This window comes from Aythya fuligula, chromosome 2, assembly GCF_009819795.1.
Source record: "Aythya fuligula isolate bAytFul2 chromosome 2, bAytFul2.pri, whole genome shotgun sequence".
Taxonomy (NCBI): Eukaryota; Metazoa; Chordata; class Aves; order Anseriformes; family Anatidae; genus Aythya; species Aythya fuligula.
The window spans coordinates 108,469,724-108,488,621 of record NC_045560.1 but is presented as its reverse complement, the minus strand read 5'-3'; the positions used below and the strand labels follow the sequence as shown (position 1 = coordinate 108,488,621).

The window sequence follows — 18,898 nt, the reverse complement described above, 5'->3', positions numbered from 1 at the left end:
GCAAATCACTCCTCTCTCTATTTTAAGGGGCTGACTACACAAGCAGTAACATGAGACAGACCCACTGGACTACATTTTTCCATAACATAACCTTATTCCTATGATTTTTTTTTTTTTTTTAATATAGCCAGCTGCCCAGAGAAGAGACCAGGACTCTGCTTGTGATTGCACTACGAAAGAAGAGGGTAGACCAAAGACAGTTTACAATAAAGACTTTCCTCTTATGGGTTTTCCAAATACTTTTAGCTGATACATATAGCCCCCTTCTCCGTTTACACACCCTATTTATATCCCCCATACATCCTCAAAGAGAGGCACCGTTTTTCTAAGTGACAGAAACAACCCCTTATGCAAAGATAAAAGTTATTGCCTTCTGGATAAATCGTTAGTTACTTTATTTAGAAAAAGTGCTAACAAAACCACTTTCAAAGAAATGAAAAATCACTCTGATACGTCCACGGTGATCCAACACAAGCAAAGGCACACTGAAAAATCCCTGAAAATGTCCATCCTTCAGCTTTTGCCTCACAGTTATGTTTTGACACAAGCTAAAGCCCTGCAATGAAGGAACACACACCTTACTTAAATCCTGTCTTTGTGGTACGAACCCTTTGTGCACACACATACTACTTTCACAGCAGAGAATTTTGTGAGATGAATACTATTTCTTAATGGTTAGTGATTTTGATGAGAACTCCTCTGCAGCATTTCTTAAAAATGCTTTGATGTTTGTGATGTACTGCCAATGTATTTCCAACAGAGCTTAAACTAGTTACTTTTAGAAAAATCATGAATTAAGCTGAACACTTTTGGTTAAAAGGATTGAAAGTATCCTTTGATGGCATAAACCAATTGACAAGCAGCTTTATAAAAAGACTGGAGTTAGAGATAAGGAACTTACAACGTACAAACAACTGTACCTGGGAGATAATACATAAAAAAGCAAAAGTTTAGAATACAGAAAACAGAAATTAGAAAACCTGGAAAAGAGGTATTAGGCACAGTGAAATACTTGTAATAGTAAATATTAGTCATGAATATGAACAGTACATGAATAGTAAATGAAGCTTGTGTAAAACAGAGGAATGGATGGAGACAAATCAGGAGAAAAATGCCCTTCCTCATCCTCCCACTGTGAAATACACACGCATATGATGGTTCCTGCCTCTTGCTGTCCTTTTGGTTTTTGACTTGCTTTTCCTTCCCCCTAAGCACCAACTTTGGCAGTAGCATCTGGAATTCATCATGGTTATTTCCAAAAGAAAAGCAACCTTAAAAGAAGAGGTTCTAGAAGAGAGAAGGTTCATATTTAGACCGAAACTTCTCCCTCTTGCAAGGCTTGAGTAGTTTGAATTGTAGAAGGAGTAACAACAGGGTGTGAACACGCATGTTTTGACCTGCAGACCTTTTCTTCTTTCCTTCACTCGCATTACAAAAATACAGCCAAAAAAGCTGTACCAGTCTCCTGGAGCCATTAATCAACACACCCAATAACTTCCAACTTTCAGAAAGCACAAAGAAGATCACCTCACAAAGCAAAACTTGGCAGAGGGACCCTCCACTGCTGGTAAGAGTTAGCAAAGCTGCTAACACAGAGCCTTCTCATTCAGCTTTGCTAAATTGTGATTGCTCTTTTAGGGATGAGAGCAGGAGGAGATATGACCTTGGACTTCTCTTCTGTGAGCTCTTAGCCCAGAATAAATTAGCTTGGACACAGGAGGCAACAGAATTGCATCAGCCTGGGTCTGTGCCTAGTTTTAAGCTGATTATTCTGTCCAGCTCCCTGCTGAAACACAGACTCTCTCATGGGCTTTATGTCTGGCAGAGATCTCGTGGATGACCTGATGGAGCCACACAGAAAGGTACCTTCCCTTTCTGCCACCCCTCTGGATGTCCATTTTGTTACTCACCAGTACTGCTCTGGATGGTCCTCACCGTAGTGGTTGTACGCGGGGGAGATGAGGACCGCAGTGAGATGCACTCATCGTCCTGGGAGCAGCCCTTCTCGATGGCTCTCACGTAGCTGTGGCTCCTCATGCGGAAGCAGCCGGGCATTGGCAGATCCAGCGCCTCCACTGCCTGAGACTCGAGCTCACTGAACACCGACTCGCAGACGGACTCAAACTGGCCGTTCACCTCCATCTCGCTCACCTGTGGACAAAGATTGGGCAGATTCAGCATGCCCCCTGCACCACCCCGTCCTGCACGAACACCCTCAAGCAACAGGGGCACAATGGCCAGTTCTATTAGAAGGCCGCTTTGCACATGAAGAACAGATGAATTGCACAAAACACATCCCATTTTCCAAAGCAATAATTATTAAGGAAAAAAAATATACACAAAAAGAGTCTTTAGGAAGAAATTGATTGGTATTTAGGCTCTTGGTTCCAGCCAAGACCAGTGGAAAGCTGTGAGTCCCCACAGTAGCAACTGAGGTTTACCTCACCCTGGGGGGCTGAAGCTCCAGCCATTATGACCATTAATTACACTGAAAAACTGGAATCATGCTTTCTTTGGCGGTAAGAAAATAAAGGTCAGCTTAACCCTGGGACACAATCAATGCAACCCACAGGCAACTGCAGTGATAAATTTGAGGGGCTGGGAAGCCCAAGTGCAGATGTGCCAGCAAAGAGTTGAAAAGGGGGAGGCTGGTAAGGCAAACAGTTTTGCTGCAGGGTGATAATATTTGTATAACTACATCTCCTGGACGACCCCTCTGGCTGAGAGCTGAAAGGTGCAAAGGAAACCTTAGACCCTTTGTGGAGCAGACACTAGGTGGTGACAAAGACTTCCACTCTCGCAGGTTAAGGAACATTTAAAAGCATGTGGCTTTGCTGCAGATCTTGCAAACCTGGAAACCACCTATCACTGCTTATAAAGGAATGGATGTTCATGTTTCTAAATTCAGAGTCGAGCCCTGAGCTTGGTATTAAAGCATCATAATTATCGCTGTAGGAAACATGCACACAGAAACTATTACTTGAGGGTTTTGCTACTTTCTACGCATGTAAAAAGCCATGATACCAGGAGAAGTATTAGATACCAGAAGACACCAGATTATATTAGGCTGATGCAAAAAAAATATTAAATATTCTATTCCAGGATGAATTTTAGTAAGGCAAACATTATGACTTTCATACATAAAATGGAAATAGAAAATCTCTAAAACATTTTTTCATAGGGAAACTGCTAAAAGAGCATGGAAAAGTGCTGGATAGTACATTATATTAACAGTTCTACAGTGGTGGAGAACAGCCATATTCCTGCATAAACATCTATGAAGTAAGACTTTTTTTAGATTGTTATTTTCTTATTTATATTGACAAGCAATACTAACTCTTTGGCAGACAGCTCTAAGTGTTAGACGTCAAGCTAAATAACTAAGCTAACCTAACCTAGTGCTTATGGTTTCCTCTGGGACTTGAATTTCAGTGCTGCTTATCTTAGATATATCCTAATCCTACTTTGAGAGCATCAGGTCATACCCTATGCGAAGTGCCTCACCTATAAAACACACAGCTGAATAACCTGAAGCTACAATGTCCAAACACAGAATACCACAGAAACTCAAACTACGGTTTCATTCTGAATGGCCCATGTATTTGTTACGGTTACAGCTGAAGTCTTAGCATCAATAACGTCACGAGTTTTTTGACATTTCAATGATTTGACATGTCAGTGGTAAGGGGCCAGTATTCAGCACCACAAAACCTGTCTGCTACACTTCTGGACTGGTGTAACATAGTACTTTTAAACAAGGGATTTATCTAAATGATCCATTTAAGCAAACAAGACAGAATCATACCAAGAAGCTAAAAGATTTAGCAGATGACCCACTGGTGCACTGCCCTGTGGAGTGCTAGCACTACAAAGAAGTCCCACAGAACTTCAGGTTAATATTATGGACAGACCTTTGCTCTTTATGTATATTCTGTGATATTTGCACTATACAGCTGAAAAGTTTAGAGGTTATCAGGGTTAAAAATGTATACATTAGGACAGATTTAATCTAATAAAATACTTAAAAAATTGTGAAATACTGCAGGCTTAATTTTCCCTTAGTGGCACAATCAGCTTGCAAATGATTTTTTGAAGGTATTCAAAGAGTTTGATTTCAGGCACTACACACAAGATCCTTAAGAGAGCCCTGTTTAAAGACACTGTTGATGAGCACCTGCTTTTGGAAAAGAAAAATGAAAGGTTAAACTGTTTGTTCAAACAAACTGCATGTTGTCCACTCATCCTTTTGTAAAAGGCAGGCTATGGCATTATCAAATATTATACTCACAAACAGCAATGTATGAAAACATTTTTTTTAAAAGATGTTTTGAAAGCATGTAGCATACAGCAGCCTGATTTTATTTAAAGTGAAATAAAGCTTTTCCATGGCTTGGTGTTTCCTGTCCATGCTGCCCATGCATGCCCCCCCCCACCTGGCTGATGGTGCTCATGGCTCTCATGTAGCTCTCGTTGCGGGAACGGAACTTAGGGGATGTCAGCAGCCCCGCGGGGTCCAAGCTGTCCAAGCTCCTGTTGATCGAGACTTCACTCACTGCCCTCAGGTAACTGTGGCTCCGGATCTGAAGCTTTGGCGAGTGTTCACTGGATATCCTGAAAGATTTTTGGGGAAAAAAAAAAATTATATATATTTATATGTCATCAAGCACAAATGGTCTCACCAGGAGCAGGGATAATAGGTGTTTTTCATGGGGACAGCAAGACTTGAAACAGTCATCACACAATCCTTGTGTATTTATGAAATAAGGATAATGTCAGCTCATTTATTGTGCTGACAAGTTGAGAAAATGTTGGCTGGGTAAGTAGCTTTACATGACTTGATGTCAAATCAGAAGTGTAAAAAACACAACTGTGTTTCTGAAGCGATAGCATTCCACACCTTTCCAATACCAGTGACAGATGGTGATGGACAGGTAGTCAGAAACAAAGAAACCCTGTAAGTAATGGGCACAAACAGTACTCCTGACATACATGTATGTGCTTAGAGTCAACCAGCAAGGGTAACAACATCTAGATACAATTTTCCACCTGTGAGATGTTTTCCATAATCTAAGGCATCCTATAAAGATGTGAGTCACCAAAAAAAGTGATCCATGTCATGACTTCTTTACAAGACACTTAGTTTTCAGGATACTTCTTTTAAAATGATTAACGATCAGATAATGTACTGAAAGGGTGATTCCTTGATATTTTAATTGAAATGTCTTCAATATTCTCCAAGTATTACAAAGCCAACAAATTAATTATTAACAACTTCTTCCATTTTGAAATGTAAATCTCACGTGGACATTTGCTGGTATATGGAAGAAAAATCTGTAACCTAATTACAGGTTTAATCTTGGTTGTTGAACCTTTAGAAATACATACCCAGTTGACCTGAAAGAAGAGGATCCATTTCATGTCTAATTCCTCAAGCATTTGCAGATATTTTGCATTCAACTAGCTAATGATAGCAATTAGTATGAGCAATTTCCCAGTGGCATGCAAAATTCTGGTAATTGTCAATGTATTTTAGGAGGACAATTCCATTGTGTAATTGTACACCTAAGTAGTTCAGAAATTGGGTCTACTGCTGAATGGTACAATACAGGAATAAAATCTAGGCCATCTCTGCAATACACATCTCTAGCTGCTAATTATGTACCTAATAAAAATATGTAAACTTCTACTAATTACTAGGTATTCCTGTCACAAGATTATGATAAATCCTTTGCTTGCCATTTTCACTGAGTGTGCAGTGAAAATCAGCACACAGCAACTCATATTCATATACTTTGACTCCTTAAGCCATTTCACATGTTGAAAGTAGGAAGCTTTTTAGACATCGTAATTACTAATGTTTCAAATGACTCATAAAAAGGAAGAGACAATGAAAAAGTGACCATTAATAACAGCTAGCTGCAGCATTTTGATAACTAGCACTAAAAAATTCCTGTCCATTATTTGATAAAAAATAAAGAAAAAAGAAAATAAAAATAGAATGAATAATTCATCAGACATAATTTTTCAGATGCATGCAAGCTACTTCACCACCCTGCAGATCTGTAAACTGACCTGCATTGCCTGAAATGCATTTCTTAAAGTAATTCAAAATGTATTTTAGGAGTATGTTTTGAACAGTTTGCTGCCAATATGTGACATGCAAAATTCAAATATGCTTGATTAGCTGCCAGTTAGTCAAACGTGTCACCTGGGGCTGTTGCTGTTCACTGATTAGCTGACCTTGCAAGAACAGACTGCAACACATTGCAAAATTCAGTGCACAGATAGTGCTAGACAGAAATTTGCAAGTGCTGAGGCAGGTGCCCTTTAAAGACTGGAACCACTCTGTCGAGGTGCAGGCACCCTGGGCAGCAAGATTTTGCTGTTGCAGCCAGGGTACAGATGCTCCCAGTGTCATGGAAGGCAACCACAAAAGGTACAGAAATTCATTTTCTGCATGCATTAGCGTAGTGTAAGAGCACTTTCCCAGCTCTGCAGAAAACAAAGGCATCCATCCATGAGAGTAAATGTTTTTCTGTTGTTTCAGATGTGGGTGGTCAGCACAGCTGCCTTCTTTCTCTCACTGCTCTTGTTCCTGAATATATGACTGGCCAGTTTGGCACATATCTAGAACAATGTTTTACAGGTGGCCACTTATCCTAGCCTGCACGTATCTCCCATCTGTTGTTTAAACCAGGCTAGGATATTGGCAGCTGTTGGAAGAGGTGGCTTTGTGTGTACTGATTGCTACAATCACTGCTTCACTGGATGTAGTGATGGGGAAAAAATAAAAATTTAAAGCACAGACAAAGAAACATCTGAAGGTTCACATTTATGATGATTACTACTACCTTTATAGCTGTGTAATAAATTGTCTCTATCTCCTACAGTACACTTCAATGAACAGCTGGAATGCCACTGGAAATTTTGAAATTATTAAAGTTAAGCACAAACCTGGCTATGTACAACAGGGGAAATTCTGAATGTTTAATTTATTTTTTCAAAGTTACTATTACCTGTAAACAGCAAATGAAAATAACCTTTTCTTCCTCAAGAGTTCAACTCTGTGTCATGTTGCATGTGTATTACCTAAACTTTTGTTTGTGCCATTGTAATTTCCACAATTTAGTACAATAGACAAGGGACTAAGACTTTGGACAGCTCTTAGTGCCAATATAAAATGGTCAATTAGTTCTATTCACTGCATTGGATATATTAATTGGAAGAAGGAGGATGTGAATTATTAAACATCTTCAACGAGCTCCTCAAGTGTGCCACATCATTTCTGTGCTGCATTGCTTGCCTGTGTGACATGGGACAAGTGCTCAAGGGCAGTCCTGAACTCAGAGCCCAAGCCCTTTCCCAGGGTCTTACACACAGCTGTGGGGCCTGAGGGGGCTGACCAGAAATCATGTTGAGGTGAGTGGAAAAATGAAGTTTTCAGGGTCCTGGTGGAGAAATAAGGGCTTCCCTGGGTAAAGGAAGGCAAGTGTCTCTGACTGACATGGTATTCAAGAAAGCTTGAGGTACCCCACCTGTGAGGGCAACCCTATTGAAAGCCTGTGAGGGGTTCTTACAAGAGGGAAGGTGCTCTTTTAAGCAGAAAATAAGTTTAAATGAAGCATCTAAAACAGAGGATCAAGTAGGTGTGCAAAGGAAAATTTTAAGCTGCCTTTGCATACGTGTCAGATATACTGAGGCTGAGTCTTTCATTTTCATTCAAAAATAGAAATGAAAGGCTTAAAAGGCACACGTGTAATCACCCCTAAGACATCCATGTTGAGAAGTACTTTCAACCCACTGTTACAGATGTGTTTGTATTTACACAGTTTTAATTCAGATGGAGACAAGTTTTGGTCCCTATTGTATTTAACTGACCATTTGTAGAGTGAGGAACTGGTCAACACAGGTAAGGAGAGGAGGTGCTAGAGCTAACTGATTTGTTCTGGTTTGTAAAGGGAGGTGTGGGACAGAGGCAGGAAACATGTCCTACCCTGGTGCCCAACTCAGATGATCACCAGGATGAATGAAAGTGGAAGGAATGCCATAAATTCTCTTTACATACTGCTTTGTCATTTCTGACTTACATATTCTGTCCATAATTTAGTTCATTCACACACATATTAAAGGGTATAAAATATAGTGTTAGGATGTTAAAAATGAAATAGCTTTGAATGTATTTCTGTAAGAGTTTCTTTGCCTTCAAAATAGCTTTGAAATGTCAAAGAAAAGGAAGACAAGAAGGATGTACCTGTTCACAAGAAGAGACAAGCTTAGTTTTAAATATTTCCTTTTCATTTAGGAAAGCACAATGCATGCTGGCATATATGTGCTTTTTATGAAAAACACTTTCATTTACTACATTTTGTGTCTAAATGAAATAAAGGGAGAGACTAGACCAACAATGGCTGCTTACCCCCTTGCTTAGGCCAGACACAACAGAAAGAAGTGTTGTAATGAAAAATATTCCTAAGACTGGGTTGTCTTCCGCAAGTTTAGCATTTGGATTCACAGCACAAAGCACAGGGTTGTGCCAGTTGGATACTGTGCTATGCCAACACAAAATGACAAAGCAGAATAAAGGGAAAGTCCAGAGACATGTCCTGAATACCTCTGGAAGTCAGCAAAGGAGCATGCTAAAAACAGGTTTTGAACAAATAAGAAGTCCCCAGAAACAAATCAAACCCAACAACAAGAAAAAAACCCTAATCCTGCAACCCACCACTATTGCTAAATATCCTTGCTCTCATTTTTCTATCCTGTAATGGACATCTTAGCTCCCAGGGGCTCGTTTACCACAGGCTGAATGCTCCATCTCCACTTGGCTAATGTGTATATTCAACATATATCTCTGTGCTTAATTTTATTTGCATTTTGGTTTTGCTGGAAGGAAGAATAACTGCAGTCTGACATCGAGCAAACACTGAAGGACATCAGGGAAGATCATGTACAGAACAAAGTCATTCAAGTGCATCTGTCTGATTCTAGCCATGACATGGGTCACCAGCCTGGGGTAATTTGATCATGTTGGCACCTATGTTCTGCTGCTTTTTCAGTGTGGTGAACACAAAGCTGTCATGCTACTGACAAAGATAAGGGCTGTACATAACAGTTTTGAGCATTTCTCCCCTCACCAGGGATTTTTCCAGGTTTTGAAGATCTCCAGTTCTGCTTTTGTTTAGAATCAAGTGAACCTCCTCATGGGAATTTCCTACCTTGAAGCTAAACAAATAAATAACTCTCTCCTTAAGTCCTTGGTGTGTTACTACAGAGCCAAGTATGAGAAAGAAAAATCTAAAACTTGGAGACAATCAGAAAAGCTCGTCTGCTGAAGAGCAATTCAATGTTATCAGCACAAAACTGGCATTATAAGAGATGTCATTAATCAGAATTCAAACCATCCTCGCTGTATGGACCAACCAGCACATACCACAAAACCATGCCTGCATTAATAATCTCTCACCTGCTGTGGCACAGGGTGAGAAGAGGCAGAAACTGTGGTGCTGTGTATTTTTCTCTGCTTGATTTTACAGACGCTGGTAGGGCTGAAGAGGAAAGTACTTAAAAAAACAATTAATCCAGAAGTCTACACAGGTTAGTGTCATGCAGCTCTCTAATGTGTCTTTCTCCAGCTGTTGCAGCTTTTTCAGTAAGCACATGGTATCCTGCCAGAGAGCTCCTGTTTGTTTCACTGAGGACAGCAGGAACTGGATGGACATTTTTTTTTTTTTCCCCAGCAACTGCTTCAAAAAAGCACAGTCCCCTTTAAAACTCCCCATGTTGGTCTACTGTCAGCTTTCAGACATGAAAACAGTTATTTGTGATTTTATGAGAGGGAAAAAGGACCTGTCAAAGGACACTGAAGCTCAGGGTTGGGATTTTTTCCTTTTTTTTTTGAAGGTGAGGTAGTTGATATTGCATGACCACATTTACTCCTTTTTAACTACTAAATGTTATCAAACAGAGCTGACTACTGCGTAAAAATTAGCACACACATTAAAGCAAGGCTCCCCCTTCATCTCAAAGATCCTCCTAGGTGAACTGAAGGATCCTTTCACCTGTCACTGACGTGCTGAATCATCTCCATGCTTTCTAGACAGAGCGCATAAAGAATAGAGCATAGCACGGAACTGACACATCGTGCCATATGCAATTGAGTTGGCAAGAGCAGATGGAAGATGATGCAGGCAGACATTATACAATTCTCTTTAATCAGAAATCTGGTTTACATGCTGGTGCTGATTCCCATGTGGGGGTGTGTGTGGGGGGAACAGTTGTGAGCGCTCTTCTCTTCCACCCTGGAGAGTGAAAAGAGATGCTGAAGCATAGAAACTGCTCATCCCAGGTGAACCAGCTCAACCCAGTAACGCTAGGGTAAGCTGTTACTGTATAACAGCACACAATTTTTATATACACTGGAAAAGAAATCCACCCTCTCTTGTCACACCTACTCTGGTAAGATAAAACATTTTTGAGGGTGCTTACCTTGAGAAGAGTAGCTTTCCTCTCAGAGGAAAGCTGCAGGCCTTATTATCCCCTGTTACCAATCTAATCATCCCCCATTATCAATCTAAGTATACATACAAGCAGGTTTTGGAGATCCTTGACTGAGGAAAAGATCTCTGAACCTTCACCAAATATGACACAAGGCTCTTCCCTCTTTCAGTGTGAGCATCCTTTGGGCTGGCAGGCATAATCCCAGGAACAAGCACTACTCAGCAGCAGAGATGTGTTTATCTAAGCCGGAAAAGCTCTTGGCATGTATTAGATATTGGGCTAAGAGCATGAGGGTCTGAGTAATTAGCCCTGCCTGGACCTCTTTGGCCCCTGCTACGGTGAAGACAGATCCTTTGCTGCTCTCAGCAGCTGTCTTGTTTGCTGCGGGCTCCTGAGGGATCCTTCATCTGCACCAGGGCCCACTCTTCCAAATCCCCTGCATTAACCCAGCCTCTCTCTCTATTAAACATCTCCAGCACTGATTTAATGAACTCTTCTCTCTCAATTTGCTAACAGAAATGTCAAACCCTCCCTCCTGCAGCAAGCTCTCTGTTATCTCCTCTCAGCTCACCCATGTGACCCCATATAACTTCATGCTGTTGGTAACTTGTGTCACCGCTTCCCTCTGGGGAAACTCAAAAGTTATCCGCAGTCTGCTCAGATGAAACTCATTTCAGTAAGTCAAGAGCTTTGCTCTGCTAGCCAAACACCTGCAGCAAGCCCTACAAGAAGTAGGGAAGGTGGTGCCTCGAGGCCTGCTCAGGCACAGCTTAGGCATCGGACACGAACCACTTCACCACTACATTTCTAATTGCTGCTATTATCACAAGTGACTCAAATGACACTGTCATTTCTCTCCCCCTCTCAGGTGTTCGGTAACGTACTCAAAACATCCTTTGTCACACCTGTAGATCTGCACTTCCAGATGCATTCATGGCAAGGAGAAAAAAATGAGTATCTTAGTTTGGTTTAGGTTGCTCCTAGTCGGAATACTGACAGCCAGGGTGTTTTGTTTGTTTGTTTGTTTTGTTTTGTTTTGTTTTGTTTTTTGTTTGTTTGTTTGTTTGTTTAACGTCAGGGTGTCTGTGACCAGGATATTGCCTGTTTCAACCGTTGTGCTATTCTAGAAAAATCACTGTCTCCAAAAGCCCAGACCTTACCTGCCAAATTAGATTTTCAGGTCACCCCTGTGCATACATTAAAAGTTTGATTAATTCTGCTGGTGGGAAACCCCAAGAATTATAGCTCTCTGCCAAACCACAATAGGAGAGCTGTTGCTTTTCAGGAATGTCACCCAGGCTTCTGTTGAGCTAGCTGTGTAACCAGCCCTCTCTGCTTATCACCACGGCTTATGCAGAAGCACCAGCTTGCTCCCAGGAGTGGGAGGATCGCATGCATGCTCAGCTCAAAAGCATCTTCTGGGCAGGCTTCCCGTAACTGAGCATTCTGCTGTACTACACCAAGCTGTGGTATCGGTCAGTATTTACCTACAAATTATGTTTTCCAGGTAAATACTAAAATGGTATTCACTGATAAGTGTCAATGTAGTGTTTACTTCAGAGCAATTTTTCTTGACAGGCTGCACAAACATTTTCAGTCTCCAGTGTCCTCAGCTCCATGTGAATCTGAAACCAAGTGATGGTCACCTACATGCTGCATGGCCCTGAGCCTGCAGGCCCTACCATGCATCTGACAGGCACCGAGCTCAGAAAGAGATTTCCAAACATCTGGGCTAGATCTGTACAAACATCTCCCAGTGAGATCAGGAACACTTCTTAGTTTTGCAAGTCAACACCATTACTCCAAAACCTGTATATGAATAAGCAGCCACCTGTGTTTTTCCTGAAGTGCATTTTACATAGACAGCTTTTCTCAATTCCTATTCAGTCTTCTGCCATTTTAAAAGTTTCAGACATCTACCAAAAAAATAAAAAATAAAATAAAATAAAGCAGGTTCAACACCAGCCATACAGATGTGCAACACAAACCAGAACTATTGGAAAAACTCAGAAAAGCAATCTCAAAGCTATGAGGAGGGTAGGCAAATAACTCTCTAACGAAAAGAGAAAAATACCAAATCTAACTAAGCTAAGGGGTACTACCTCCAAAAGGATGCTTGAGAAAGCAAGATGCAATACAGGGAAAAGCATGCTACATGCTCTCCTGCTGTGGCTACAAGTTATTTCTTGATGACACTTGCAAACTACTAAATTGGACTGTACTATGTGCTGGTGGAGGATTTTGTCGCCTCCTTTCCCTTGATGGTGCTATTTTGGAAGATCATATGTGCTCTCTCACTAAGTGGTTATTTCAGTATCCTCTACTTTAGCTGTTTTTTATTTGAAGAACACTAAGCATTTTAGAGTGTCTAAAAAGAAGACTGCTTTTTATTATTTCCTAAGCATGTACTTTTGACTTACTATGTTTTGTTTCTGTGCAGACACCTGGGAGGTGTTGACTTGAAATGTCAAGTCAACTTGACATTTGACTTGAATGCCAGCCGCTCCTGACAGGAGGGTTTGAGAGGGGGACGAGAAGACAAAGCAGTGACCTCCTGGATAACTTTACCAACAGTTTCTGAAGCTGTGTCTGGATGAACATAGCTCAGAGCTCAGGTGTGACCTGCAGCTGTCTTTTGCTATTAAAATAGTATTTCAGGGCAAACTGTTCAAATGGGAGTTATCACTGAATAACAAAAAAACACTGCCACCTCTCCTGTCATACCAGAGAAGCTGGAAATAATAACTTTTATTCTATACTTTTATGTAAAGTAATGTCTAGAGTATAAGTAAATTAAAAAAAGATGGTGTGAACTAGGGTTTCTAACAAATTCTCTGCTGATTGTCTGGGCTGCAGTCTTTCCTACTCTAGGAGATTTTCCCTTTTAACTCTGATCATGCACAGCCAAAGCAATACCACAGGAGAAGGGAGACTTTGCTTGCATGTAACTTTACCAGAGCTATTCCTCAGAAAAAAAAAAAAAAAAAAAAGGAGCTGCTACCATTTTCCCTTCAGCTGCTTTCACTTCAAAAGAAATCCCTTGAAAGCAACTCCGATAGTTCAAAAAAATCCAGCTGTCCATGTATATTTTATAATTCTCTCTTTTCATTCCAAAGTCATTACAGTTTTGTTTTGTTTTGTAGAGGTTACAAACAGACCATACTGCTGCACTGAGAAACAACGTGAAGTGGTAAAACATTATTTCAGGTATGTGCATCATTGCCTATGCAGTTTGGTTTGTCAGTGTTTTTACAGACAGGATCAAAAAACTGAATACCTTCAGCTGGAAGCCTGCAGTTGATTTATATTGTGAAAACTTTTCTGATTACTAGAATGCTCGAAAAAATTAAAATGTTGTTTAAGACACATTTCAATTTTCTTTTCCTTCCTTCCTTCCTTCCTTCCTTCCTTCCTTCCTTCCTTCCTTCCTTCCTTCCTTCCTTCCTTCCTTCCTTCCTTCCTTCCTTCTTTTTTTTTTAATATATTAAAAAAAAATAAAAACCAGATGACTTATGTGTTATAGGTTATCCTTTGGCCACACTTTTACACAATGCATCCTGATGAAACAGAATTTATGATATTTTGGAGTACAAGAGAACAAAGGAAAAAAATATCTTGAGAAGCTTGCATAATAATGACAAATCCAGCTGGGAACAGAAAGGGATTTTTTTTTCTGCAATTTATTTAAAACAGTTATCTTTTAAATACATGAAAAATAAATACCCTGAAACATTTATTTGGGTCTGAAACTAAAGGAACGGAGAACCATTTATCATGCTGTTAGCGTCAAGGGCAATGATTCAGATGGAGACAGTGAGAAAGTAAAAAAAGTTTCTGAAACATGGATCCTTTTCAGGGCTGAGGATCTTCAGAGGGATTGTGTACCTCATTAGCAAGGAAGAAAACCTTTAAAACCTGAAAAAGTCAGCTGGCATCTTGACCTGTAATAGCAGGAGTTCTTAAGTACTTCCAAATACTTATTTGAATTTAATTATCTTAGAATTAAAATGTGTGCTTTACTGAATTGGAATACTGCTCTTTTCCAATGAAAAATTAAATAAAATCCACTGAAGTCAGATGAAAATGAAAAAAAAAAGTGCCCAAACATCTTTGTTTGCATAGGGAAAGGAATAAAACTAGTTCTTCACGGAGGACTGATTAATAGAGTGCGCTAATCCTGTATAAATCAGAAGCCAGACAATCACTTGTGAATGAGGTAGGAAAAAAAAATCTTCATTGGATAATATAATTATCCTGGGGGTGTTCAAGGAAAGGGGGGATCTGTCGCTAAGGGACCTGGTTTAGTGGGTGACATTGATAGTAGGGTGATGGTTGGACCAGATGATCTTGAAGGTCTCTTCCAACCATAATGATTCTATGATAGGTTACATGGTGAAGCTGAAGACGGCCCTCTGCTACTCAGATGAAAATACCTGGCTATCTATTTTTTTTTAAACACTGTAACAGGAAAACAACAACAAAACAAACAAACAAAAAATCCTAAACTCTAAAATTTCCAAGATAAGTAACTTCTACTTGGCATTTAAAACCATGGGCAATGGCCTGTGACTCAGGGTTTTGGATTTCATTTTTGACAGAATATTGCTGTGACCTGGAAGAGAAGTCGTATAAACTCTTGGGCTCAGCAAACAGGTATGTTAATAGTTCCCTACAGCACCTCTCATGTGATTTTCTGATGCTGAATTAAAGTTAGCAAATGTGACTGAGGTTCCTGGTTGGAAAAGAATAGCAGCATCATATTTTTACTGGAGGCAAAAGTGAGAGAATGAAAGAAATAATAAAGTTCAGCTCCAGAAACACATATTCTGTGCAAAGCAAAGAAGCTGGTCAATAAAGAGGAAAGAATGTTTGGTGTGATGGTCAAAAGGTGCTTTAGAAGAAATGCATTTTTAGATTAAAACCATTATTGACTATGTATGGTGATTTACACTCTCATCTGAAGTCAATGCTTTTGCTGAGGGAACATAGCACTCTGAAAATATCTCCAGCCTACTAAAAACTGCAGCAAGCTACAGAAAGGTTTAATGTTTAAAATGCCCATTTTAAGCAAAGCATGATGGAACCTACATTACTTTCTTGAGCCTCACAGCTCTTATGAGGGGGGCTGCAATTTTGCCCTGAAGTTACTTAACTTAATTGAACCGGATGAATAAGTGCTGTCTTTCTCAGATGACCTCTTCCTTAAATGTTTGTTTTATACGCAGCAAAACTATTTTTACAGCTCAGATTTTTGTCACCTGGATTAGGAAAACAACAGCTTTTTGTTAATATACATGTATTAAACCATTTCTTGTTGTCAGAAAAGACAGGGCAGAGATGTGTCTGTGTGTTTGGGCACCAGCATGTTTTTGTGTGCAGGTGGCACTCACAAGGCCACCTTTGAGGGTCTGCTCAGTGTTCCAAGACTTTGGCTTCACCTGTGATGTGCCAGGTAAGGGCCAATTTGTCAACCTGCCAAATTTTGTCCCTCTGACTAAGTAGGTAGGGCTCTCCAGCCTTGCCACACCTTCCAGTTTTCCTGAACAATTCATGAGGGGATGTGTTTGATCTTAATGATGTGTATATGTCCAAGCTGTCCACTGGTATAACTGGTATACAGACATACATGGACGCATCCTGGTAGATGGACAAAAGACTCATACCCAAACTGTCCCCAGTATTGAACCATGACTGGACAAATTAAGCTGCTTCAAATACATCAGTTTTTCAGTTTAACATGTCAGAGATCTGCCGCATTAAATTGCTTGGATTTGGTGCAATGTACTGTGTGGAACTACAGAAACGCATCAGAAGTGGGGTCACCTTCTTTACATGACTGCTAATGGAAATCATGTAATATGATTAACAGAAGGGACTGGCAAAGCTTGAGGTGGCCTTGAAAGGCTGGTCACATCACATGGTCATGGCTGCATACACAAGGGAATGAAGGATTACCAAGCAAGCAGTGAGCTGGAGGATGTGAGCCTGAAAACCGTAAGTTCCCAGTAGTTAAACTAATGGAATCATTCAATGAGATGTTAATAAAGAGCTCCAGTTATTCTCACTGGAGCCAGCCAGCCACTAGAGGGAGGAATAATCTAGTGCCAATAATTGCAATTTATTACGCTTTTGCAATGTATAATGTTTTTTTTCCTTAAAACTTGTCTCATGAGGTTTGAAAAATCTCTTCAGTGAAAGGAAAAACCTCTCTATTTTTCACAGTTGGTGAAGAAAGTATACAAAGTTCAAGGGCTCAAGAAACAGAAAGGATATATAAAATGCTATGCATCTATTATGCATCTTGGAATATATTCTTATTTTATAGCCCAGATGAATTTTGGACCTGATTTTCAGTTAATTAGGATTCAAAGAGCAATTTGCTTTCACAGCATTCATTATACCATTACAAAAGCTGTAGGATTTAAAACTTTTTAATGTGCTTTACATGAAGGAAAGTACTTTTCCTTAGTGGCTGGAAAGGACAGGTCAGCACTGCAGTTGAAAAAGGAATTGTCCTTCTCTAGAACAACTGGCAACCTGCTAAAAAATTACTTCCACATTCTTTAAGAGTGAAGCTCTTTGAAAGAAGAAAACAAAGAAAAGCCCAACTCAGTAATACACTTGCAATAGCTGTATTATACCAATTTTGTTTGTTTCACTACAGATAACTATGATAAATACTTGTTTATAGCAGCAAGGAAGCAATTTAGATGTGTGAAGGCAGGTTTTTGCATGTACAGCTATTCACTATTCACTGATGAGAGCTATTCAGTAACAGGAAGATGCTAAATAAAATGAATAGTCTGGAGAGAGGCAAAGAATTAATTAGATAGGCAATTGTTACAGATTAGGTGGATCAAATCTTAAGTTTTCCTGAAGGTCTATTAAGGGGAAAGTCTGAGTTGCATTTATTTCTCAACTTAGACAAATTCTGCCTACATTAATGAGCCCAGTCCTACCTGCCTAAATAGCCAAGAAAGTAGTAGGAGGAAATGGATCAACTACTCATCAGGAGAAAATGGATACTCCTCATGAAAAGATTGTGGCAAGCTCAGGGGTAATCTTCTCTTTTGTGCGTTCTAAGGTCTGACTAAGGTCTCTCACCGAGGTCTTGGGCCAAGAAGGAACCTGCTCCTCTGCAGGCTCTGGCAGGTTTTTCTTGGCCTGACAGCACCGTGTTCTTGGTGGGTTGGGTTGCTGTCAGTACAGGGCTGTCAGTGCTGCTGTCTCTCCTCTCCAAAGAGGAGAAATAAGGAGACCATAACAGAGATGAGTGTTCTTTGCAGCCTTCCAAACGGCTTTTCATCAGCAAATTCACAGATTTTCCAGGAATAGGTTTGCACAAAACATACAGTGGGAACCCCCTCCACACAGCCAGACTGCGATTGTCAGCCTGTGTGGTGTGCTTGCTTCTCTGCACAGCCTATTCCATGTCAGCTTAGTCTCTGATGTATATAAAAACATCTTTTCCTAGCTCTGACGGCCTTCCCTATGGGAAAAAAAAATAAAAGCATTTTAAGATTTCCTTCTGCTATGGTGTGAAGGGTAACGAATACAAAGAAAATTTATAGAGATGTGAGTAGGAAGCAGTATGTCAGTGTGCATGGGCAGGGCATAGAGTGTCGAGGAGAGGCAGGATTAGCTGGAGGGAAGCACGTCTATCTATCATTTACCCCCTGTGAAGGCATCTGAACCACCTCTGGGACGTATGTTAGTGATGGGTGTGGGCTGCACAGCGGGAAGAGAGGGGGAGATGCATCAAGTAACGGGAAGGTTGTAGCTGTGGATTTCAACAGACGCAGCAAAATGCAACATGAGGTACTGCTACTCCTAGGAGCAACAAATGCTCCCCTTTGGGCTTTCACACATCATGGGGAGAGTAAAAACACATACAGCAGGTGGAAAGACAGAAGACAGCAGCCTGGCAGCAGGACGTGTTGTGAGGAGCACAGTTCAGAAGGATCGACAAGAACTGACTCTTTCATCCCATAGCTCTGCTGGCAGAAGAGCTTGCTCACTCAGCTCTCATCTTAGCAGCACCAGTGGGGAAATTCATGGAAGATACAACTTCTTCCCCACGCCTTGCCTCCCTGCTCGTACCATACAGGCTCTCCCCACGCACCTCAATGAGTGCAGCGAGATGCTGCTGTGATCTGGAGCTGAGGGCGATGGGGTAATGACTGATGGTGACTTCATGAGCGCTTCTGCAGCCTCTTTGGAAGGCTCTGTAATTGCTGTGCTGACTAATGACGCATTTCTAGTGGCATCCTGATGTGAAGGAGGTGAATGTTTTTATTCCTGCCCACGTGGAGCTGGAAGAGGATGTGCAGGGAGCAGCTGGGCACCCAGCACTGCTTCCTCTGCTGCTGTGGCACGGCATGGAGGAGCAGGGGCCGGACAC

At 40.7% G+C, this 18,898-nt stretch overlaps 1 protein-coding gene across 5 annotated transcripts in view; it reads right to left on the bottom strand.

Moving 5' to 3' along the window:
* DLGAP1 (DLG associated protein 1) overlaps positions 1–18,898 on the bottom strand; it is a 412,639-nt gene that overhangs the window by 89,596 nt on the left and 304,145 nt on the right. For all 5 annotated transcript variants that reach the window (XM_032181814.1, XM_032181816.1, XM_032181815.1 and 2 more), the window contains 2 exons: positions 4,434–4,611; positions 1,911–2,151 (listed from right to left, as the gene is read on the bottom strand). In XM_032181814.1, the coding sequence (XP_032037705.1) occupies positions 1,911–2,151; positions 4,434–4,611 (419 nt within the window). The remainder of the gene's footprint in view (positions 1–1,910; positions 2,152–4,433; positions 4,612–18,898) is intronic.